The sequence below is a fragment of the Brassica napus genome, chromosome C9 (assembly GCF_020379485.1).
Source record: "Brassica napus cultivar Da-Ae chromosome C9, Da-Ae, whole genome shotgun sequence".
In the NCBI taxonomy this organism is placed as follows: Eukaryota; Viridiplantae; Streptophyta; class Magnoliopsida; order Brassicales; family Brassicaceae; genus Brassica; species Brassica napus.
In genome coordinates this window covers 957,595-984,010 of record NC_063452.1, presented here as the reverse complement: position 1 = coordinate 984,010, position 26,416 = coordinate 957,595, and the positions used below count along the sequence as shown (strand labels likewise).

Here is a 26,416-nt window from a genome sequence, read left to right as displayed (position 1 = left end):
TTATGTGGGTTGTGTTAGTTAGAACAAAAGAAGTTTACTTAAAAAACAAAAGTGTACTTGATTACAACGAACTCATAGATGAGTGATTCGACTTCGAGGCAAAAAGAACGCAATGTTCAAGACAATCTTAAAGACAACATACAAACGAAGGAAATCTTCTCAGAGACAAATTTTTGGATTACGTGGTGTTTAGAATATTATTCCCTCTGTACAAATATTTAAAAAATATAAACTTTTATTTAATTGGCTTTGGTTACATAAAATAACATTAAATAAAACTAATTTAACCAATAAAAAAAAAGATGCAGTATTTTATAATTGGTCAAAAATTTCAAATGACATTAAATTTCACCTAGAACTGTGAGAACATCACTTATTTTAAAACAAAATCAAAATTCTTAAACACTAGTTAAATCAAAATCCTTAAACACCAGTAAAACTGATACGGAATGAGTAGATGATTGGATACATACACTACAAGAAAAAGAGGTTTTTATAGCGGAATAGGATAGCGTTTTTTTCGTTTATGCTATGGTTGATATATCATTTAATTTTAGATAGTGTTTCCGAAATGCAAACGCTATCTTTAGCTGGACCGATTTTTAAAAAAAATTTGTTACATACTTTACATAGCACTTCAGGTGAGAAACGATATGATAGCATATTTTTAATAGCACATAACTCAAAACGTTATGTTTACCTGTTTGAATCCCTAAACCCTAAACAAAATTTTAAATTCTAAACATATTTTTAAACACTAAACTATAAAAACAAATCCTAAATCTCAAATATTTCCTATTCTGATTTTAAATGTTAAGTTTAAATTTAAAATTTTATATTTTCAAAATCTAGTTTCACTTTAAATTTCAAACCCTAAATCTTTAACATATTTTTAAACCTTAAACCCTTTATCCTATATCTAAACCTAATAACATAAACACTAAAGCTTACCTCAAGATCTCAAATCTCATATTTTCAAGTTTTAATAAAATAAAAGAAAAACTAAAAGATAACACTTATAAAAAATCTAACCCTTATACTCTCAAAACTCCAAACCCCTAAATCATAAACATAACCCTTAAATTTCAAACATTTAAAAAATCACCAAATTCAAAATCAGAAACATCTAAACTCTAAAGCATAAAACAAAATAATAAATTCAAAATCATAAACATAACCCTTAAATTTTTATAATATATTATCTTTAAAATTAGGCAAATTAAAGAATTTAAAAGAATTGTAGTTGCTTTTTTCTATGGCCATTGATTAATTCTAATCTAAGGATTAAAATTATCCTTTATCAATCTTCAACCTTCATTCTTATTGGTTAATTTTTTCACCTCAAAGATCTATGGCCATTGATGAAATATAATCTAAAGGCCACAATTTGTTCTCTCTCTTTTTCATTTATCTATCCTCTCATTAACGAAACATATCAACTCACTCCAGATCTGACAAAAAGAAAATAAAGTCTTTCCATATCCTTTTTTTTTTCTACGATGTTTTCCCCTTCTTCACCACTCCCATTGATTTTGATCGACTTCTCCTCCGCCATGCACTACAAGAAAAATCGGCATTAGTAGCACCCGAAAAACGCTATCATATCGTTTTCGTAGCGTTTCGAAGAACGCCGTGACAGCCGCAGCTATAATAGACCCCCATCTATCGTAACGTTTTCCGTGTGCTATAAATAATAGAGATGTTGTAACGTTAATTTCTTCCTATAATAACATATTTTATAACACATTTTTCTTGCTATTACGTAGATTTCTATGGCATTTTGGTCATGTTGCAACATTATTTTTAATAACACATTTTCAGTGCCACTGAATATATATATATTTATTTATAAAAAAATTATCCAGAATATACATTTAATTTCTTTTTATAAAAACACATTATAGATTAATTTATAATTAAATCGGTTTAGTTAATGAAAAATAATAAATTGTTTTTTTGTAACAATAAATTGGTATTTTCATAAATTGAATTTTGGTTTACATGGTTTACAATTACAAAATGGTACAATTACAAATTGGTTTAGAATTACAAATTGGTTAACTAATTAACCCTAACTAAACCTAATACGGCCACCAAACTACATTCTTCTTCAGTCTCCGCCGACCATGATGCTCGCATCTCCACCGCACGACCACCACCTCACCGACGCACCACGCTTGATCCGGAAACGCCGCTATGTCACACCACTGCTTCTCCTTCCCTTGCTCCTTAATAAATCTGTAAACAAAACAAAATCAATCATAAATATATAAGAAGATGAACAAGAGAGCAGATAAGAGGAAGGTGAAGTGAGTTGACCTGCGGTGGTGGTGAGGAGGTGAAGCCAACGCAGTGCTTGACCAGAGACGAGTCTGCCGCAGCTTCCACCATTGCTTTGGCGCCTCCACCGTCGCTTTCTGAAGAAGATGGTTGGGGATGTGTCGTGCGTGAGACAGAGAGATTATGAGAGTGAAACAGAGAGATGTCTGTGAGATGAATCGTGTGTGAGTGAGGTTAGGAGAGTAAGACAGTGATGTGTGTGTATGAGATGATTAAGAAAAAGAGATCTGTAAAATAAAAGAGATTTGTCGAAGGTGGAGAGATCTAAAAAAAGATCTGTGAAGATAAGAGCGAGAAAGAGAGATAGAGAAAAAAGAAAAAGAAAAAAGAAAATAAGAAAATCTCATCCATTGATCTATTTGTATCCTACGGCTCAGAGAGTGATCCGCGTGATGAGAGCGGATTGGCCTGTAATTTTCCTTTTTATTTATTAGTTATCCAATAGAATTCCTCTTTGTTTTTATCTTTTGTTGTTCTATTTTCAACATTTTGATGACTTTTGGTTTATAACTTTTTAAAATTGATGTTTGAATAAAACGAAGATTTTATAATCAATATTTTACGGTTTAGTTCTAAAAATTTATTAATTAATATTATATGTTGAGGTATTTGGTTGGGGTATGATATATATATATATATGGTTTAGGTTTTGACTGAAAAGATTAGATTGTATTTTTTGGTTTATTATTTGGTGGTTTAATTTTATTTTGTAAATGTATAATGTGAAATGTTGTTAGTTTGGAGTAGTATGTTTTTCTTGTATGAATATAATTTATTTAAAAATTAAGATTTAATGTATTATGATATATGTTAATATGAGGTATTTGGTTTATGGTTTAGGGTTAAGATTTAGAATGAAGTATATGATTAAATGTGAACTAAAATATTAAAATTTAAAGTTTAAAGGTTATGTTTATTATATATGGTTTGAAATTTGGAGTATGGATTCAGAGTTTAGCTATATAAGTATGAGGTTAAGATTTTAAAATTTAACTTTTGTAACAACTGGTTATATAATTTTTTTTTTTAACAACTACTTATATTATTTTTATATTTAAAATTAGAGATTAAAGATGTGAGTTTATGATATAAGTATGATTTAGGGTATATGATCTGTGGTATGATATACATTTAAAATTTTAAGATTTTTAGTTAGAGTTTAGTGTATATGACTAATTTGGGTTATGATATATGTCTATAGTTTAAGGTTAAGTTTTGGGGTTTAGAGTTTGGAGCAAAGTTTTGGGGTTTAAGGTTTGACTACGCCAAACTTGATATAATAGTATCACACTAAACATATGAACCCCTAAACTAGTATATATATATATAAATATTTTAAAACAAAACTCTAATTAATCAATTTTTATCTTTTAATTTTACACTCAATCATATAAATTAAAAATACAATTATTTTACAATAAATGATGATTTTATATCTAATTAATTATATAAAATCAGTTTTGCATTGTTATATTATCTAAGTTTGAAGGTTAGGGTTTAGGGTATTAGATGGATTCAGGTTACATTAGTATATTTATATTGATTCATATAAATTCTTAAAGTTTAAAATTTATATTTTATGATTAATTTTAGGGTTTAGGGATTAAAAATATATTTAGGGTATAGAGGTTAAAAATAAATCTAGCTAGTCACTTTGTTAAAATTATATATCCCTAAATTTGTAAAATGATAATTTAATTTTTAAGCATAATGTTTATAATATAATTGCAATAAGATTAATAAATATAATTTACTCTAATAAAACACAAATAAATCATATAATACCACATGTTTTTTCCATCAAAGAATCAAAACATACAAAATCAATACATGAAACACACGAACTCCATAAAAGAACATATAACCATCAAATCTAGTCATAAACAAACTGAGTCTTGATCTCAGACTCAGTAGCACTTGGGCTAACGCCGAGCACATCATATTACTCTGTTTCCTTCACCATCTAATCCAAACCGAATCTCACTTACCTCAGATCAAAGCTTGACACAGAAGAACACAAGAAACCAACTTCTCTTCTCCACCATCTTTTTATCAACTTCTCTTTTGATATGGGCAAGGCGTTTCCGCAACACCACCTGTCAAGAGACAAGTAAAACACAACACCACCAATCAACTCCAATTCGTAACGAATGAACGAAGAACGTCACAACGTTCATGTCCGAGTGTGCTGCAATATTTGCATTAAGAGATGAGATTATTTAGTATAAGAAAAGAAAGAGATGAATATTTGTGTGTGATGTTACTTACTGTGCAGCTCGTTCAGCCATCTACCAATGCTCTGAAAAGTCTGCTGTCTGCTGATGTCGTAAACAAGAAGAACTCCACCTGCACCTCACGTGTAGAAACACCACCAATCAACTCCAAGTTTCTTCAAAAACTCAAAGTTGGCTCTCACTGTAGTTTCAGCAATGAAAAATCAGGAACTCACTCAATAAAGAGAAACGAGCAAAGATAACACATATATATGCACCTACTTCTTCTCTTAGCCATAGCGACAGAGTTAGTACCATCTTCCAATGCCCACTACTTGGTAGCAGCACCTGTAAGCACGTGGGTTATTTAATCCGGTTCTTGAACAGAAACTTGACGATATAATTCATAGATTCACGCAGAGAAATGAAAGGAAACAGAGGCAGTGCTACTCTAAGATTTCACAGTCACTCATAGATTCACGCAAAGAGACAAAGTAAAAGAAGGAACAAAAACGCAGAGACTTAACCCAGAATCGATTTCGAAGTTGTATGAGTCCTATAATGATTGATTGAAAACGTATAGAGACAACAAGAACCACAAATCGATTTTCGAAAACGAGACATCTCAAAGCTCTTTTGAAAAGGTTTGAAAAAGCCAAACCTTTTGTCGAAACGCCATTGTTTCTCTTCTCCACTTTGATTCCGACGGTGAGGCATGATTCCGTTGAAGCAAGAACGCGCCAGAGAAGCTTGATTTGGAGCAGGTGCTATCGTGGTGTCGTTTGGTCACAGACACAGTGATGGATTGCGATGGATGAGAGCTTCGACGTGGCGACGACGGCCAGACTGTTGCGGTGTGAAGCAGAGCACGGTGGATTGATGAGCAGAGCACGGCGGTGAGGCTCGAGAGTGGACAAGAGGCGCCACCTTGTTCGATTGTGCGTGAGTGGAGACCACAGAGTGGTGGAGCTCGAGATGGAGTAAAGGGGGAAACGCAGAGATGAGACTCGAGAGGGACATAGACGACTAGAGATAAGAAAGTTTTTTTTTTTTATCAAAGAGATAAGAAACCTATTTTTTTTTAACACAAAAATGTAAAGGAAACCCAAAAATTGACTAAGTGTTGGCTCCAAAATATTTTTTCAGCTATAATAATGATTTTTGCTTTCCCGCTTAATGAAATTTTATCTTAACGCAAATTTAGTGCTATAATAGAGTAATGCTAAGATTTTGGGACTTTCGGTGGCAGTTCGTGAATTCGTGCTACCGCGAACTGCTACTAATACTCATATTTCTTGTAGTGATGGTTACTCCCTCCCTGTTTTTCAACCGATGCTCTCAGTCCTCCTCTTCCTGTGGCGATGAATCACCCTTCCGTAGATGACATCAACAAGCCAATCGTCTGAACGATCCAACCGAGGACGATGACGAACACTGGTAGACAACTGTGGGCTGGAGCCGAGGAGATCGGATTGGAAGTATGGTACTTCGGTGGTAAAGAGGAGGTTCCCTACGAAGACCTCCCGAGATCTGACAAGCGACGTAAGACGACGAGGAATAAGAAAGAGGAGGATGTCGTGAGAAGAAGAGGAAGAGGAAAAAAATGTGAAGGTGGAGACGGTTCGAAGCTATCCTATGAAAACAAGGTTCTTTTGATTCTATGTAGTCTCCATTGCATTGGTTTTTGAACTCTCTGAATGCTCGTTACTTCTATTTGCAGGAGGATAACCCCAAAGTATCTTGTCCTCTTCTATTTAGTGTTACGACCGCAAGTGTCATGAGAAGTTGAATCTGGAACGTAGAAGATAACAATGGTGGCTGAGAAGATTAGATCTAGGTTTTTTTTAATTAGGGTTTAGGATTTTTTATTTTATTTAGATTTAGATTTTTGTAATACAATTTTAATTTATAAATCAATTTAAATTTATAAATTGCAATTTCTATAAATAATTTTATTATTTTCAATTTTTTTTTTAATTTTTAACAAGAGAAACAATAACGCATAAAATACGCTATTAAAAAATATTTAATAGCATGCATAAAACCGCTATGGTATATCATAAATGATAGCAGTGCGAAAACCGCTATCTAAAGTGTTAGACCTATTATGACGGGCGATGATACAGCGCTTAACAAACCGCTATCCTATCGTTAGATAGCGTTATTCGTCCGCTATAAAAACGCGTTTTTCTTGTAGTGATATACAAAATTCTGTTTGAAGTGCGGATCACCAATAAATTTATAATTTTAAAACATAACGAAGATTTTAATACTTTATAGAGTTTTTAAAACATAACGAAGATTTTAATACTTTACAGAGTTTTTACCATCTAACTCTCTTTATATTTCAACTTTCAAAAACTGAAAGAATTGCATATATGCCGAAGATCTAGAGTTTTTTTTTTTTGGTTTTTAAACAGATATTTGTTTATTTTGTTTTTGCTGTCTGATACATTTTTCCATCTATTTTAATTCAATATTATATATAAATAATTATTCCAAAACGAAGTTTTCACAAATATTTACGACTACTATCTTACAAACCAAAAAATCAACTAAAACTGGAAACAGGGAAGAAATCGAGTAAACAAAAACGGCGTTTAGGTAAAGGCAAAACAAGCAATAAAGAAGCATAGAATAAAAAGTCTACAAAGGTACAAAATAGTCCCACACTTCGCCCACACGTTTGGGAAAAGGAAATTCAAGAGGCCAAAAATGGTCCAATTTTTTCTTCATTCCTTTTAATTTATTTACTTTTGCAATATATAACGTAAAATATACGATAATATGAATATGTGTGTTATGTAAATCTACTATCTTCACATGCAAATATACAGTATTAATTATTAGAGGATTTTCTCGTGCAATATGGCCCAGCTGCTATTTTCTCGTAGTTGTTAACTAGGAGGGATCGTGAAACTCTAGCTAGATTTATTAATTAAGTTTGACCTCCTAGCTATCTACTCTCCTCACATGCAAGTATACAGTAGTATTAATTCTCTCCAGAAAACTAGATTAGCAGTATGAATTGTGATCTGGCTCAACTCATTTTAAGTAACTATCTACCATATATATATTGAGAGGGCGTGATAGCACCAACACCACCGAAGATGGATGTACCTTTAAGTTTACAAAATTTTGCATCGTTTAATTTAACTAGTGTAGATCTGTGGTAGATTCTTAGTTGTTTCTGCAACTGTAACCTAGAACCGTCGTTTTCGGTTAACCGGCGATGTAAGATTCCGACACCCGATTAGGGATGATGATCAATGAATATATATATTATTTTTTAAGAGACTGCGTGTATTACTTAACACCAATGTCACCATATTCTTTTAGTAAAAAAAAACAAATCGATCATCTATTAAAAATAGTGACTTACAATTTCAATGAAAAATTCATATACCTTTTTATAATGTAGTTGCATCTAAAAACTCTAATCACAATATAAAGTTCTGAATTTTAAATATAATGTAAAGTATTTTTAATACTCATTATAACTTAAAATTTAAAATTTAAAATTTATTGCGATATATTAAACGTTAAAGTTGTGGATTGGAGTTAAAGTTCTGAATTTTAAATATAATATAAAGCCAAACAATTGTGATATGCAGAATATGGGTTGGATTCTTGAAGTATATGCATACATATGTTTTGTATTTATTCTCAAAATTATGTAAAAGCAATGAGGTCCAAAATTAAATGGGACCAACGTGTAGGGGGATCATCCATCAAATTGCCAATCTTTTTCTTAGCAACTTTGAAAAGGGTGCGACCTCTTTAAATTCACATCCGCAATTCGTTCACACTCACTCCCAAATAAAATATTGGGTTGATTTATCTTTGTTTTTATCATTATTATTCGGGTTGATTGTGCACAGCACGATGCATATCCAGAGTCGGATCTGAAATTTTGAGAGTCTGAAACAATTTTTTAAAAAGTTTGTAAAAGATTTTTTTTTTACAAATATTTTTGAATCTATAAACTAAACTATATAAAAAAATCTCTATAATTTTTGGGAAACAAAGCCATATTTCACAGGGTTGAACCCATATCCGGCCCTGCGCATATCTGTCGTTTTCAAGCACGCACATTATATAGACTAGCAACACACCACCCTTCCTTCTTCTCCGTTAAAATCAAATCGCTTGTAGATGCATTAACGTATATAATATCTTATTAGTTTTCTTCTTCCTAACAAGAGTCGAACGTCTTTTTGTGAATTGTGAGCGAATATTATAGTTTATTTGTCGTCCTCTATTTAACTAAGTAGCTACCGATATGCATGTCCAGTTGAAGGAGAAATAGTAGAAAAAATATAGATTTACATGCATGTATGTGTGTGAACCAAGCGCTCGTATCTTGGTGGTAAAGGAGGTACAGCTGTACTGCCCGCCACCCGGGTTCGAGCCTTGGCCACAACGGATTTAACATCTCTTCCGTTGGGGCGCTGGACCCCTTCCGGGGATAGTTGAGAATGTGGCTGCCCAGATACTAGAATTATATAAAAAAAATGTATGTGTGTGTATCCGTCCCACATGGTCTAAGAAAGTCAAAGGATCCATCTAATTATCATTGGCATATATTATGTTTAATCATATATTACGGAAACAGACCTCTTGGATTCTTATAATTATTCTTTCTCTCCTCTGTGAATTTGGATTTGTTCTACGGCTCATCTATTACAGGCGTCCTACATAAGAACATAGAATGGTAACAAAAATTGAAATGATGTCAGAAGTAAGGAACTAGCCTCGCAAAACGCTCAGCCAGCTCCATAACTTGCTTGAAAGTAATCTAATATATACCAATACATGAGTTAAAGGGCATCACTTGTCATATGATCGATGAGTTCCGGAAGAACTTTGAGTTGCATAATGTTTAGGTGGAATCGTTTGCAGAATAATGGAGTGTTGATTTTAAGGAGATAAATACCAACAACGAAGCCTTTAACTCATTTATTTAGAGTTTAAATAATGGATTGTTCAACAAAAAAAAGAGTTTGAAACATTCATTTGGAATATATTTCGTTGATGGTACGTCGTAAGAATTATATCGCCTTTTAGAGAAATTGCTTAGAGTTGGTGACAATGATAATAACTCTCTCTCATTGACCAGTTCAAAATAGAGTTTAATTTTAAAGCCGACTTTTTGACTCGTAAGTTGTAATTACTATACTATTTCTACACATTGGTAAAAATGTTAAATTTTCGTTTTTGTAAACTCTTTCGTTCTGGTTTGAGACTTTGACCTTCCAACCATTGTGGTTAGTATGCTTAATTTTCCGGATCCAACTTCCTTTTCTTCTAGAAACAAACTTTAAGAAAAAAAAAATACTTTACATTTTAATATAAGCAGCTAAAAAATTAATCTCTCAGTTAACCACTCTTCGTGATATACTTTTATAAGCTGCTTCATTTATTTAGTACATAAATGCACATGTACCATTTCCCACAACATGCTCTCCTTTTTTCATCTAAAAGTAATTATAGCTGTCTTGAGAGAAAGAACAAGCCTTAATTTAAACGTTTAAATTTATACAAAAAGCGGAGTTTAAATTAACAAAGATTTCTGTTACCATCTTTTGGCCAGTTTGTAGATGGATTTTTAGTTTTCATTAAATGTATATATATAGGTCACGTTTGTTTGATGAACCTGACGTTGACTTCTAGCGTTGTCGTCACAGAAATATCTTTCCGTTAAAGTTCTGCGAGTGTTTGATGGTCAAATTTCAGAACCTAGAATGAACAACTTTGGTGCCAAAGACGTGAATTTGCTATAGTTTGGAATAAGATTATTCTATGTAAGTGGAACATCTGTCTATTAGGAATTTAGTTCATATGCTTTAGCAAAAAAAAAAAAAATTAGTTCATATACGTTATATGATCTGGCTGATAGAAAATATTGTTATAGAGTTTAATCACTTGCGGAAATACTCGGAAAGTTTAAAACGAGTTTTAAATATATGATGTAAGATCTCAGAGAAAAAAAATAACAATCAATAGTAGTTTCAAAATTTTCAAAATATGATTGATCTAAATAATATTTTAAGAAATAATATAGCAGTTTTAGGACCAAAGACGGCACTTATAGATTACAGAATATGGTCTGGACGTTTTATATACCGCGGGCTTGCAGCAAGTCTTACGTCAACAGTCTAATTACTTTTATAATTGGAAGGTTCAACACATCTATATATGAATGAAGCGTTACCACTATTCAACGCCTTAGAATTTTTGCCCGTGTCTACCAAAAGCTAGAGCATAAATGAATATACGTGACAGTGATATTTATCTCGACGATATACAGAATAAGTATAGTATATAGTCTACCATCAAGATTAAATACTTTTCAAATGATCAAATCCTTGACGATTAGGGTTTGGTGAGCGAAAACGAAAGCATTAACAATTACTAAGTCACTAATCGATTAATGGATCGACTTTCTTTACCCAATAAAATAAATAAAAATCGTGAATATTTATGTAGCTAATTAGGGTTAGCTAGGAATTCGCTGATTAAGTATACTGTTGCAAAGACTTTGTTTTTGGATCAGAATTCATGGCCATCACTCATAATTTAATTCGACATGTGTAAGTGTATGACCTGTAGGAAAAGGTTCGTTCTCACAATTAAGTTAATTGTTTAATGAATTCACATTACACTTAATTTATCTTGAGAAAATTGTTTTTTAGAGAAAAAAAATGATAACTATGTCTCTTTAGACTAATCTCATATACTTTATGTCTCATTAGGCTAATTATTTTCAAAATGGCAATATTGTCTTTAAAATTATAATTTTTAAATATAATAAATAATGGGTTCGATCAAGCGGGATCGATCGATCCGAAATTACAAGGTCGAACGGATCGATCGATCGATCCTGGTCATTATGCAGAACAAAAAAAACACGGAACATATACTGATCGACCTGGTCCATTTCACTCGATCGACAAAGATCGATTTCATACAGATCGACCGATCTCGAATTATAGACTGATCGATCCGTGGAAGCATAGATATGAATCATGGTAGAAATAATATAAAATTTTTGTGAGCAATCAATGGAATATAGAAGACAACATGAGAAGAAGGTTATCACTTTTTCCTCTTTTTTGTTTTTAAATCGATTTTTTCAAAATATAAAAGTGAATATTCTCAAATATTTTATTTTCATATTTTTAGGAACTGATTTCTTATCCGTAGAATACAGCTAATATGTAGAATTTAGTTTCTACAGGTTTTTAGAATTATAGTAATGTGTAGATTTTGATTTCTACATGTTTTAGATTTACAGTAAATCTGTAGAAGACGGTTTATACGTGTTTTAGATTTATATTAATGTGTAAATTTTGATTTCTAAAGATTTTAGATCGGTAGGTTAAGCGCGGAATATGTATTCTATATATTTTTAGAATACTTTTATTTACGTAGATCACGTATTCTAAACATTGTAGTTTCAATGAAAAAAATAAATTTCATTTTCTACTTCGTAGAATGTCATTTCTAATTTATTTATAACATAATTTGAAAATTATGATTTAAACATTTTTAGAACTGGAAAAAATACCACTAAGTTCATATATATAGATATTTTATCAATAGTTACTATTTTTTTAATTTTTTTTGTTTGTAAAACTATTTATTAAATTTATTTTCAAAAATATTAAAGGGTATTATAGGCAAAAATTGCACAAAATAGATATTAGTCTAAAAAGACATAGTTATCATTTTTTTGCTCAAAAAAAATATTTTTTCCCATTTATCTTTAACAATACATACTAATTAACTATTTCCTAGACATTATTTTTTTTTTTAAATTGCTTATATGTGATTAAACATTCATTTTAAAAGAAAAGACAAGACTTACTGAAATTATGACATGTCTTAGTTATTATTATGATACGTCAAATTTCATTTTTGAAATTGTATATTTTTGGTAAAAAAATTAATAGATAACAATAACTTTTTTTTTTGTAAACTAAATTAAATAACTTGTATGTATCACCATTAATAAAAATATAAAACTAATAAGATAACTATAAATATTTAAAATTTTCACAGTATATTATAACTGAAAAAACTATGTAAATATATATTATTGTCAAAATTATTTGTAAATGTATTTTTGACTAATTGTTTGAATTATAATTTATTACAGATCGGTATTAAAAACTAAAATTGTCAATAATAAAATTTATCTGTGTATAATTACTATAAAATATGTTCGTTGAACGAAAGTCTGTTGATTCATTGAGTTAATTAATAAATTGTCTCGAAGGTAAAGAGGAATTTTAAATAAAACAACTGCGTCCTCCAGTTTTATTTTTCATGTGAAAAGAACTCTATTTTGGAGATCCCGTTAGTTACTATATACTACTACCCAAGTACTCATTTGGTCTCGTAAGAATGTTTCAAAAGTAGTTATTTTTAGGTCAAAAAGGTCCGTAAAAGGTAAAACTAAATTCGTTTTTCTTTGCTTTAATTCCGCAAAATGTATGGCTTTTATTTACCGTTCTTTGACATTTGATGAAACCATCCTGGTTTATCCGACAAATTTTACAAACCTAAAGAGGGTTGTCTAAATCGGTGATTAACAACAAAATGACCTAGAGACTAGTGTACGAGTGCCATTCCAAGTAGGCAAAAGTAATAACAATGGTTGATATTACATCATCGGCCTTATGTTGGCCCAAGTATAGCCACTGATTTGGTTTATAAAATGGCCACTGCAGGCCCAAGGCCGAATCGTAATATCCCCTATATATTATTTGTGAAAAATTACAACTTCTTTTTTAGCCACATGTCATCACACTAGGACGATTCTTAGAATTACTAGAAAAATAGGTTGGTCCATCTAATTATATAATAAACTTTTTATTAAACTAACCATAAATTCATTATTAATGTCAATTATTATTTCTTTAAATAAAGATTACGGAATTGCCTAATGGGGTAAAGTATATATGACAATTAATGATTTTGAATAAAAAAGATCTGATAAAAAAATGTATTTTCTATCAAATTTGTTTAATTTAAAACTATTAAAATAACTTTAAAAAAACAAAATAACCATATTATAAAAATTTAGATTTTCTGTATATTTTATATTTTTAATTTTAAAAAATGACTATAAATTACTAAAATTGTTAAAAGTCTCACATTCAAATTTTGCGATCCATGGTTTAAAATTTTTGTTATGGCAAAATACAAATGATTACAAAATCATATAAGTAAAAGTCTAATTTAATTAATCATTAAGATTTAAAATATATATGTATATATATATCATTCTAAATTAAACTATAAACCATATTGAATAAATAAATATTTTAGTTTCAAAATTTACTTTGAATAATTTTTTTGATAAAAGTTTTGAACTAACATTGATAAATTTTTTTAAATTATCAATTACTAAAATTATTAGTCTCACAATGAAAATTTTGTTATCAGTATTTTAAAGTTTTTGCTATTAAAGATACACATGATCAAAAAAACATATGAGTAGAAAACACCATTAAAAAAAATAGACATTAATATTAAAAATATACTATGTATGTTAATATCATTTAAATTTAATTACATATCCTATCAAATTTTTTTAAAAAATTGTTTGTATTAATAAAATTGATTTATACGTTCGCACCAATTTTATTATATATGTAATAGTTACTGACTTTTAATTATTTAATATATATTTATTATTTCATAATATGTAAGAACATATAATACATAAAATAATTTATATATATAATTTTTATTCCGCGCAAAGTGCGGATCTTAATCTAGTGTGCTTGTAAAGACGAAGAATTTTTGTAAAAAATAAAAATTATGAAAACCTTTTCGCTGATTATTACGGATAGTTTAAGTGATTGTTTTTTCAAACAGTATGCCTTATGTAGGTTTAAATTTGGATGGCAACAAATTAAGAACACTAGTACACACCAGTAAATTATATATTTTGATCTAACTAAATTTAATACTTACATATAAATCAACAGTATTTCCTTATAATATATTAGTTGAGTATTGTATTGTTTTTATAAAAAGGTTCAATGAATTTCTCTGGTAATGTGTATATATTTTTTATGTATCTGTTAGATTAACTACTACAGTATGATTTTAGTAAATAATAAAATGAAAAGTATGATGTAAAAACACACGACTGCTTTACCATATCTCCAATGTTGTATTATGCACTTCTCCTGTAAAGGTTCTCGTATGTATGATACTGTTAGTCTTTTTCTTATTATATATCAATTAAATTATGCGTATGGATATAGTTTCGAATCATGCGGATGGATGTAGTTTCTGAACTATCAATTGAACTTTTATTTTTGCAAGCCTTTCAAAAGAAAAAAAATTATCAATTGACCAAATTTAATATAAGACAACTTGATAATAATATATAAACATAAATAACGTTTTATTATAGGCAAATGGACATTTAAACTAAAGCAATGGGAATCACTTCACATCGCACCAATGTGGTGGTGGAATTTCACTTCTCTTTTGTGCAATCACATGGTCGAATTAATGGTTTAAGCATTTAGCAATTAATCAGAATATAAAATAACAGCCGCACGAATAAACAGAACGTTAATTAGTAAACAATTAACCCAAATATTTCATCATAAAAAGCAAGTAAACAGCTATACTTTCTAACAATTTGTAGAACTGTGAATTCAGATCGTTAGTTTTGATTTTTGACATATGTGTGACGGTGTGGTGTTTTTCCTATAAACAAACAATTGGACTGTATCTTCTTATTAAAAATTGTCACGACTTGGTCGGCGCATTTGGTGTTAGTTAGCCACCGATCTAGAACTCTGTATTTTTTTTAATTTCATGAAGAGTCTTTCATAGTTTTGTAAACCAACCAAGACTTCAATAAGAGTCATCATACTTTTCTGTTATATGGAATAATAATGAAAATGGAACAGAAGTTCACAGCAATTATATATATATATATATATATATTTAGATTTAGATTCAATTATATTTTAAATATATAAGTTTAGGCACGAATTTTGTTTTAGTTCTTTTAGAAGAAAAAAATCAATTCAGACCGAAAGGGTTGAACTATACGGTTTAAACTAATTTAACCAAGAAATATATCTCTATAATAACTTATGATCAATACATTTTCCAAATCAAGAATGGGTCTTCTAACATTGAAAAATAAAGTAGACCCAAGAATAAGTAAAACTATAATGAAATAAAAACAATAAACTCCACTAAAAGTGTCAAAACGTTGACCCACGAAAACATGTAACCAAGTCTTCTTCCACTACATGATCTCTATGACTCTATATATGACAGCAAAACCAAACCTTCTCTTCTCACACATACATAAAGAACAAACATGGAGAAACAAATTTCTCTATCGCTATGTCTCTTCCTCTTCATCCTCTCCATATCATCTTTTCTCCAAGAAACTGAAGCTCGGAAATACTCCTATAGACGTGCACCGATCACGAGGCTAGTCTCAAGATCTCTCTACGACTCAATCTTCATCCACAAGGAAAACAACGCATGCCCTGCAAAAGGTTTCTACCCTTACGAAGCATTCGTGGAGGCTACAAGGTGGTTCCCGAGGTTCGGGAGCGTAGGAGGCATTACGACAAGGCGTCGTGAAGTGGCTGCGTTTTTGGCGCAGATATCTCACGAGACAACAGGTGGTTGGGCCACGGCACCGGATGGACCGTACGCGTGGGGGCTGTGTTTTAAAGAGGAAGTGAGTCCACAAAGTAATTATTGTGATGCTTCAAATACGGAGTGGCCTTGTTTCCCTGGCAAATCTTATAAAGGAAGAGGTCCCATTCAACTTTCTTGGTACGTCTACAATATTAATTACTAACCAATAAACGTTATAATTTATCATTTCAGTAAGATTGTTGACGCATAATGGGCAACGACTTATACAAATTATATGATTTTGTGAAATAATTTTAAATAGTATAGTTCTGGTAGGTACTTAACCTATGAAATAATTAATCAAATGATTCTGAAATCCCATGTGTATTACCAGTCATTGATACTCTGAATTAGTTTATATATATATTATTCCACAACTTTTAGCTAAATTTAGAGGTCTTTCTGAAACAAATTTTGGATATAAACACCACAAAATCCTTTTACATTATTAATCTTGCAGAATAAAAAAAAAAGTTTCTAATTTTGTAAAAATGCAACTGATGAAAGTCCACGAAACTGGTAGAACATATTACAGGTCTATCATTTGAAAATTACCAGTTATAACCTTTTTAACAAAATTTATGTTTTCCGTATTTTTTTTCTTACAATTTTGTTATCCATATATCAATCTTAGCTTTGGGTTTATTATACTCTATTTTTTTACAGGAATTACAATTACGGTCAGGCGGGTCGAGCATTGGGTTTTGACGGTTTACGTAACCCGGAAAGTGTAGCCAACAACTCCGTTTTAGCTTTCAAGACAGCTCTTTGGTTTTGGATGACCGAACAGACTCCTAAACCGTCTTGCCATGACGTCATGGTGAACCGGTACAGACCGACCAAAGCAGATATAGCAGCGAACCGGACAAGTGGTTTCGGTTTAACCACCAACATCATAAACGGCGGGTTAGAATGCGGGATTCCAGGAGATGGACGAGTCAATGACCGGGTCGGGTATTTCCAAAGATACGCTAAGTTGTTTAATGTCAACACAGGACCTTACTTAGACTGCGAGAACCAGAGGCCCTTCTCCTAGAAGACTATCATTGCAACTCTCTTTTAGTCTTTACTATAAACTATACAATCCATGTATCAATGAAACTGAAGTTTAAAATAATAACAATAAAACTCCTTAAGCCGATATAAATGTTTTTTTATTTCAAGAAGTTGTTAACTTCAGTAGCCGTTTCATATGTGCCTTCTACACCTGCCTAAAAATGATACCTCCGGCTTAGTAATACCTGAAAGCGTGCAAGACAACTCAACTTTGATACCTAACCTGTCAAATAGCAAAAGACCTCAGGAGACACTTGATTTTTTTTCTTTTTACCCTTTTCTTCTCCTAATAGAAAGAAACAAGTAGTGGATACCGTGCAGATATTGCTTATGGCAAAATTCGAAGTCCCTTCTTGAAGTAGCGGGTTGAATTGTTTTACGAATATATATCACCAAGAGACAAAAGACCTCAAGCAACTGAAAGGGTTTTACTCACAGGTCTTATCTGCCTTTGAAGCGTTTTTCCTCTCCTGAACTGCCTTAAAAGTACCACCAATGATGCTGCCACCAATTTGCTCTAGTTTCTAAACGTTCCCAAAAAGTTTCTTTCATACTCAGGTTTTAAGGATCACCCGCATAAACACCTGAAAAGCTGAGTATGAAAGCAAAACGCCTGATGGAACCGGACTCAGTTTCCTACACAACCGCACAACACTAACTCATCCTTCAAAACACTATCTACCTGGACTAACCATAAACATATAGACATTAATCACAACTTGAACAGCGCATGCATGCATTTCAATTCCATTGTTGCAAGTAAGAACGTAACTTTCAAAGTCAATTTTATATACCTCATTTAATTTGTGTGAACCAAAATTAATGTGGGTGGCTCCTAAGCAATAAAGCAAATACTGAATGGTCAGAAAAGAGAGGGACGGATCAAGAACTTTACTACCATGGTGAGTATAGGATCAGAAGGCTGGAAACTATTGGGATCTACTTTTATTTTTGGGTAAAATGTTAAGAGTTATACCATTTTCTGAGATTTTACAATGTTGATAAGAATTTATTATCTTTGCGAGTATATATAAATATTCACATGCACGCATGCACACAATTTTTTTATATGGGTTTAGGGTTGGGTTTAGCCCACATTCAGAAAATAATACTAATGTTTATTTTGTAGCTCGACCCACATATTATAGCCCCAATAAACCTTTTTTCCATTTTGATAAAATCCTCCTACGTAAGGTACTTTTCTAATAATGCTCAAGATTTCACGAGTCGTGGTAAACTGATTAAAATATTCATTGTGTAGAACAGATCACTTTCACTAGCTTTCAACATTATAAGTAAACAAACAGATGTCAAGAGATCATTTGTTTTCTTAAGGTTTCAACTTTTATCATTTCGTTGAGATAAAAGTCATTTTTCGTGCTATTTTAATTAATGTGCTACTTTTCTTGATTACCGTACAATTTTATTAATATATAACCATTTAGTCAATAATTTTTTAACATATTACAATACGTATAGAAATACATCCATCTAAATAAATATACTGATAGCTTGAAAATGAATTTTTACCACTAAACTACATCCATCTAAATAAATATACAGATAGCTTATATATTTTTTGGTTTGACATAGCTTATATATATTCGAACTATGTAACATGGATTTAGTTTATATTAAGCAGCTTGTCGTCCAAATTCATTATTGCATAGAAAATCAAAATATCTTCATTATTTTTCTCACAATTGCTTCAGTTTAAAGTCAACTTAGCTACGATGAACCTCCAGTCGACATAAAGTTGAATTTGCCTCTTTCATTTTTATTAAGATAATTATTGGCATCGTTACTTTAATTATTGTTTATTATTAAATCCCTAAAACATTCACTTAGACGAAGGAATGTGCTTCATTTGAATTCAGGATATTTATATATTTCGATCGAAGTACTATGACCACTTAATTAAACAAAGCGACGTCATTAGAGTAAACACCACATAATTAAATAAAGACATGACTAGTGCATGTGTTTATGCTGTCTCTAACTATTCAAAGCCCTAAAGATTATGTCTTAGTCTCGTGTCACTGTCTACTTATCTTTCTAATTAACTTTTTCTTCACAAAAAAATTATTTTAAGAACAAAATATATGATAGCCATCTGAATGATTAGTTTCATTTTCCTCATATGATTATTCATATGGAGGTTTCGAGAGATAAACGGGTAGGATTTAAGCAATTTATGTCTGATCAAAATCATTTATGTTAATCTTTCTAATCAAATTGGTTGTCATCCTATACATCAACAAAAGGAAAATAATAATTAACATAAACTCTACTTTTAAATTAGATTTGAAAGACATGATGAGATTACGTTTTAATTTTCCCTCTTTTTCTTGATATTTTGAAATCCGTTTTAGAATCTTTTGTTACATTAAATGATTTTTTGTTACTTTGTGTCGTGTTCACTTGTATCCCATCAAACATCTCTTCCTGGTTTGGGTGAAATAAATGGATCTATTCATAATTACGCACAAAACCTTCATCATAAGCAAATTTCGTCATCATCTCTCTTCGGGTTAAGGGAAATATTGGAAAAAAGCTCCCAGGTCCGCGTCCCTAGGCGCCTCCGTTTGATGGCCCTCCTCCGATCCAAATCCGGCGCTCAGTCTTCCTCCTCCTGAAGAAGCTCGGTCTCCTCTTCCATGGCTTCAAAGGGTAAAGCTCCTCCTCCGCTGCGGTCACGACCTCCACCAGATCCACCACCATTCACGATTCCTCCGATACCGTTTGAATCTCTCATTCTCACAGAGCCACCAGAGCCGCCAAACCCTCCAGATGCGACCTTCACCTTCGTTCTTCAAGTCTTAGATCTGGAATCCCCTGCCTCAACCATGGTGTTGGGTACCACGAGTGGTGTTGCTCCTGGTGTATCCACGAGTAGAGAACTCTCTTCCACCGCACGGAGTCCAAGACAGCCGCACAACAAGCTCCTCCACCAGAATGAAGATCTGGATTTCAACAGGGCCTTTCCGATAGTTCCTCCGGTCCCTCCAGAATCTGAAGCTTTTATGCCATGGGATCTCTGCTATGACGTGGATGTGATATCCACTCAGCCTCTTCTGCTGCTTCTTCCACTGGCTGAAGTTTCTCTTATCCGCACTCTCACCATTACGGGGAGGTACTCCGTCTTCCGTTATTCCCTGGTGTCCAAGCTGATAAATTTTGTCTCTGCTGATTGCAAGTGTATCTCCTTACATTGCTCATCTTTTCAAAGTCTTGAGGACTGGGCTTTGAAGGATGAAATATTGACGGTGAATTGCTTTCTAAAGGCAGCTTTTATTACCTTAGCGCAAGCTTTTGGAGGGTATCTCTTTACTGTTATGTGCAGGTCTCAGCCAAAGCATTTTTTCACAGGGAAACCTTGGTCACACGTTGATGGACCCAGTTTTCTTTCCTTCAAGCTGTCGCAAGATGTTATGATGTTCTGGAATGACTCTTTCCCTCGTTTTGAGGATGTTACACACCCTTGGAGTTTCAGGGTGAAGTTCGTTTTACCTCTGTATGAGGAAGTTACTCTTTGTAGTACCACTTTATTACCTCATTGCGAGGCTGCTACATGGAATTGTGTCTTTGTGGCTATGGATTCTATTGTATCAGACTGGTCTACTTGGCTATGGTGGTCCTGCTCACAGCTATTAGGCTCTTCAGCTTCTCCATCTGCAACATCAATTGGACTCTCAAGTCTCCCGTGTCTTTCGGACTCAATTGTCCCCTGTTTTGCCCTACGCTTAGGGATGGATTTGAATGAGATCACAGGTTTCTTCATCTTTGAAAACCTTGTCACTCTCTTCACTCCTTTATCTTGTTGTTCTAATTTATGCACAGCAATTTGTTTAGCTGTTGCCTTTGCAAAGGGTTTAGTACCCAAACTTTGTTGTTTAAATACTCTAGTTTGAGTTGAGTATGAAATGAAACTGTTGACAAAAAAAAAAAAAGCAAATTTCATTGTCGACGACGAATTCTAAAAATTAACTAAATTATTGGCTTCAGCAATGATGATTACCACTTAGAAATAGTGTGTAGTTTTGACATGCTTCTATCATTTTATAAAAATACATTTGAAATTTTTAAAAAAAAGTACATTTATGTTATAAATCATACTGTGGATGTCCATAACCGGTCTGGTTCTTAACTGGCCCAATGCTAGAGAGAGAGTCGACCCTGAGGAAAGAGAGAGAGAATCGGCATCTTGCATTTTCCTTATTAGATTATAATTTGTACTCTTTCCATATTTGTATTTCCTTTCTTTAGTCTTTCCATTATTCTATGACGGTGTAATTCCCTATATATAAAGGGCTCCTTATGTTTATGAATAATACAGAAACATATGTTCTATTCTCAAGTTTCACAACACATTATCAGCACGATTACTCTAAACCCTAAGCTAAACAAACCCTAGCCGGCGAATCCATAATCCCCTCGACGATAAACCCTAACCGTTGAGAACTCCCGATCACGAACCCTAAACCTAATACTCATCATGTTCCCATTCGTGACACGATCCCAACTCACGACCTCAGACCGTCTCAGCTCGATCCCGAGACACGATCTCAGCCAGCTCGCGATAGACGACTTGATACTGCTCGCGATAACAGCTTGTTTCCGTTCGTGATCATATGATCTCAGCTTCAGCTTGCGTTCCCGATACCAACAAGGACAGCTCGCGATACGTTCCAGCTCTAGACAACCTCAGCTCGTTCGCGTATCAATCTCAACGTTCAGCTCGCGATCCTCATCTCATTGGTGGTCCATTCAACCCTACTTGAGGTTAAGGTAATTCGAAACCTTAAAGAGAACCCATGATCGAATTTGATTGTTTGATAAGAATCGAAACCATAAAAACTACAAACCCTAATAGTATGATCTAATGTTGAAATCAAAACCATAGGGTAATAGATCAAAACCCCAATGAGTAAATCGAAGCTCATAATCATACGTTCGAAACCCCAAACCCTAATCGAGATTGATTGTTTGATCAATTAAAATCGAAACCTTAATGGTTTTGAATCTCAAAACCCCAATGATCTAAGATCAAAATCGAAACCCTAATATCCATGATCCTAGCCGCATACATGCCTATTGCATGAATGCATGAAATCAATTTTATTTAAAACCCTAATACTAAAACACATTCGATTTTATAAACCCTAATTCGAAATCAAATTGATTGATTGAATGAATTAAAATCGAAACCCTAATCTAATGCTTTGAATCGAAATTGATTGTTTGAATGATTGTATGTTTGGATATAGTATGCTAGCCTTGATTAATTAAAACCGTATTGAATTTGATCACATAGAAATCGATTGCTAAGATTGATAATCTCATTCTTAAATTTGGTTGTTTGAATTGATAAAACCGATTGAATGATTTTGAAATTGAAGTCGTATTGATTGTTTGATCGAAACCCTAATGTCTTGAAATTAAAATCGAATAATATCTTGTTTGATTAATTAAAACCGAATGCTTGAATTGAAATAGAAATCGCTAGCTAGGTTAAATGATTTATGCATTCTCGTCTTGATAATGATCCGGCTAGTATTGATAGTTTTCATACATTCTTGAATGAACCCTAATTGCTGCATTGCTCGACTGTTTGATTGCAATTAGACATTGAACTCTTAGAAAACCGTTTGCTAAAATTGAAAACAAATAACCATTGTATTGATTGCATTGAAACTGTTTGCTAAGATTGTAGTTGTGCGGCTTGTTTGCATCATGCATGTATAATAGTACGAACTGATTGCATATAGAATCGGAATGCTAAGATTGAACATGTATGCATCAACGAATGACCTATTTGCATCATACCTAGAATCTGGATTGCTTGAGCATATTGATTGCATTCGCTTGAACACTTTTAAATTTAAATTATGAAACATATGATTTCAGATGTCAAAAATCAACAACTTGGATTTTGCTGCCATAAATCTCTCTGGAGATAATTACTTGCAATGGGCACTTGATGCTAAGATCATCCTAAAATCCAAGGGACTCGGTGAATGTATCACCGAAGGCAATAATGCAAGTAAGAAAGATAGATATGGAGCTATATTAATTATTCGCTATCATCTTATTGAGAGTCTCAAAGATCAGTATTTGACTATTGAGAATTTCTCTAAACCTTTGGACATAGTTGAAAACGAGATATGATCACCAGAGAACGGTGTTATTACCAAAGGCTATGTATGATTGGAGGAATCTCAGAATCCAGGACTTTAAGTCCGTGGACGAGTATAACTCGACCATGTTTAAAATAGTTTCGAAATTGAAACTATGTGGTGAGGATATAACGGATAAGGATATGCTTGAGAAAACCTTTTCCACCTTCCACACAAGCAATGTGTTGTTACAACAACAGTACCATGAGAAGGGCTTCACAACTTATGCTAATCTGATCTCTTGTCTCTTGCTCGCTGAGCAGAACAATGAACTGTTGATGAGAAACAGTGAATCGAGACCTCCTGGAACAAACCCATTACCTCAGGCACATGCGGCCGTAGAGGATAAGAAAGAATCAAACCATGTCCAGAGTGATAGCCAACACGGACGTGATCGTGGAAAATGGCATGGACGTGGTGGTCGAGGCCGAAACTCATTTGGTCAAGGCCGAGACAACTCATATGGCTGTGGCCAAGGAAACTCTTATGGAGGCTGTGGTCATGGTCGAGGCCGTGGTACATCATTTAAACCACAAAACTCGACCAAATCCATGTGCCATAGATGTGGTATAGATAATCATTGGGCTAAGACATGTAGGACTCACAAACATCTCGTTAACCTCAACCAAGAGAGTTTGAAAGGTAACAATCCTGAAGCTCATATGACTTATCAAGATGGTGAAGATGATTTCAATCATGAACGAGACGATCTTATGGATTATGAAACTTCAGATTGTTTAAAAGAATGAAGTTGAATTCGACATCTATGTTTTGTGTTCTTTGCTTTGTGTTTTCCATGTTTTGATTGGTTTGAATTTATTTTATTAATAAATGAAAGTTTTTCTATGAAGTCTCTAAAGTATCTTTCTGGGTATAGCCAGTCTCATTGAGGGCTATGGCCAGGCTAACATCCTATTGCCTAAGGATACACATCTAGAGATATCTGATGCATTGTATTCACCCAGCTCTAAGAGAAGCCTATTGAGCTTTAATGACATTCGAATGAATGACTTTCATATTGAGACTAAGGACGAAGGAAACAAAGAGTTCCTTCAGATCATAGAGATCAGCCAAGGCTATAAGAAAGTCCTAAAGTTTATACATGTGCTCTCTACTGGCCTTTTACTATGCTAAGGTCGGAATGATAGAGACCAATGCTGGTGAGTTCACGTCCCAAACGTTTAATGATTACTGTATGTTCATGGGGGTAAGTGTGGAACACTCCGTGGCACATGTACATACACAGAACGGCTTGGCCGAATCATTCATAAAACGAATTCAGCTAATAGCTAGACCATTGCTTATGAGGTCTAAGCTTTCGGTCATAGCTTGGGGACACGCGGTCTTGCACGCGGCCGAACTGATTCGTATCAGACCGTCTAGTGAACATAAATATTCTCCATCATAATTGCTTACGGGTCATGAGCCAGACATATCCCATCTTAAGACATTTGGTTGTGCCGTCTATGTACCAATTGCTCCACCACAGAGAACAAAGATGAGACCTCAAAGGAGGATGGGGATATATGTTGGATATGATTCCCCCCACGATTATAAAATACCTTGAGCCAACTACGGGTGATTTATTTAAGGCCAGGTATGCGGATTGTCACTTTGATGAATCCGAATATCCAACATTAGGGGGAGATAGCAATAAGCTGGTAGAAAAAAAGATTACATGGAATCAAACATCCTTATCTTGGCAAGATCCTCGGACTCAGGAATGTGATTTAGAAGTCCAAAAGATTATACATTTACAAAAGGTAGCTAATCAATTGCCAGATTCCTTTGCTGACCCGAAAAGAGTGACTAAGTCATATATGACAGCTGCTAATGCACCAATCAGAATTGATGTTCAAGAGGGACACAATCAAGTTGCTACAGAGTCTAGACAACGTTTGAAACGTGGTAGACCAATACGTACCAAAGATAAGACCCTCGGAAAACTAAGAAAGATGTAAAGAATGAAACCGAGGTTGTTGAAACCCTAGACACGACCGCAGCCATTCCTAAATCCCAGGACTTAGTCGCGGCCGATCCAAAAACCCTAATAGCGATCGCGGCCGATCATAAACTCTTAGATGCGGGCGGCCCTGAGGTATCTAATCCTGATTCTTGGGACGCCAAGATTCAAGGTACTGATGGTCCTGATAATAATGAGATTTTAATAAATTATGTCTTGTCTGGGATACAATGGAACAGAAAGAATGTTGACATTGATGATATATTTGCATACAAGGTAGCACTTGAACTTATGGATTTAAACGAGGATCATGAACCCACGTCTATGTATGAGTGCACTCAACGATCAGATTGGATCAAATGGAAAGAAGCTATAAACGTGGAGTTGAATTCATTAAAGAAAATAGGTGTCTTCGGTCCTATAATCCGAACACCCTATGATGTTAAACCAGTTGGATACAAATGGGTCTTTGTGAGGAAAATAAATGAACATGGTGAAGTAGTGAGATATAAAGCATGGCTTGTTGCACAAGGATTCTCACAGAGACCAAGAATCGATTATGAGGAAACATACTCCCATGTGGTGGATGCTACTACTTTTAGATTCCTGATAAGTCTGGCTATAAGAGAAAAATTAGACTTGCGGTTAATGAATGTTGTAACTGCATACTTATATGGGCCATTGGATAATGAGATTTATATGAAAGTACCAGAGGGTATAGAGTTGAAAAATAAATCGAGTACTCGAGAACAACACTGTATAAAGTTGAATAAGTCACTTTATGGATTGAAACAATCAGGCCGAATGTGGTACAATAGGTTAAGTGAGTACCTAGAGAGAGAATGATACAAGAATGATCTGATAAGCCCTTGTATCTTTATAAAGAAATTCGATCAGGGCTTTGTGATTATAGCAGTGTATGTTGATGATTTAAATATCCTAGGAACCTCTGGAGAGATTTCCCAAACAGT

At 33.1% G+C, this 26,416-nt stretch overlaps 1 protein-coding gene and 2 long non-coding RNA genes across 4 annotated transcripts; 1 reads left to right on the top strand and 2 right to left on the bottom strand.

The window, feature by feature from the left end:
- Nucleotides 1–1,358: 1,358 nt before the first annotated feature.
- Nucleotides 1,359–3,346, bottom strand: LOC125593239. Its single transcript, XR_007329175.1, has 2 exons — nucleotides 2,320–3,346; nucleotides 1,359–2,238 (listed from the first exon to the last, which is right to left on the bottom strand). It is a non-coding gene; the product is annotated as an uncharacterized LOC125593239 (long non-coding RNA).
- A 795-nt stretch (nucleotides 3,347–4,141) lies between these two features.
- LOC111210548 lies at nucleotides 4,142–5,544 on the bottom strand. Of its 2 annotated transcripts, none has more exons than XR_002661885.2 (4): nucleotides 5,215–5,544; nucleotides 4,836–4,901; nucleotides 4,609–4,755; nucleotides 4,142–4,528 (listed from the first exon to the last, which is right to left on the bottom strand). It is a non-coding gene; the product is annotated as an uncharacterized LOC111210548 (long non-coding RNA). The 2 variants fall into 2 exon arrangements; XR_002661886.2 differs by having other exon boundaries at nucleotides 4,142–4,436; nucleotides 5,215–5,396.
- A 10,108-nt stretch (nucleotides 5,545–15,652) lies between these two features.
- Nucleotides 15,653–17,449, top strand: LOC106430129 (chitinase 10). Its single transcript, XM_013870906.3, has 2 exons — nucleotides 15,653–16,388; nucleotides 16,917–17,449. The coding sequence occupies exons 1-2, from the start codon at nucleotides 15,919–15,921 to the stop codon at nucleotides 17,284–17,286; spliced, it is 840 nt and encodes a 279-aa protein (XP_013726360.2). The 5' UTR covers nucleotides 15,653–15,918; the 3' UTR covers nucleotides 17,287–17,449.
- The last annotated feature ends 8,967 nt before the right edge of the window (nucleotides 17,450–26,416 follow it).

What these genes read in the sequence shown, in the direction of transcription:
- LOC106430129 (XM_013870906.3), top strand. Translation starts at nt 15,919, where the DNA reads ATGGAGAAACAAATTTCTCTATCGCTATGTCTCTTCCTCTTCATCCTC. An exon ending in GGTCCCATTCAACTTTCTTG is followed by an intron (nt 16,389 to 16,916) that starts GTACGTCTACAA and finishes ATTTTTTTACAG; the next exon opens with GAATTACAATTACGGTCAGG.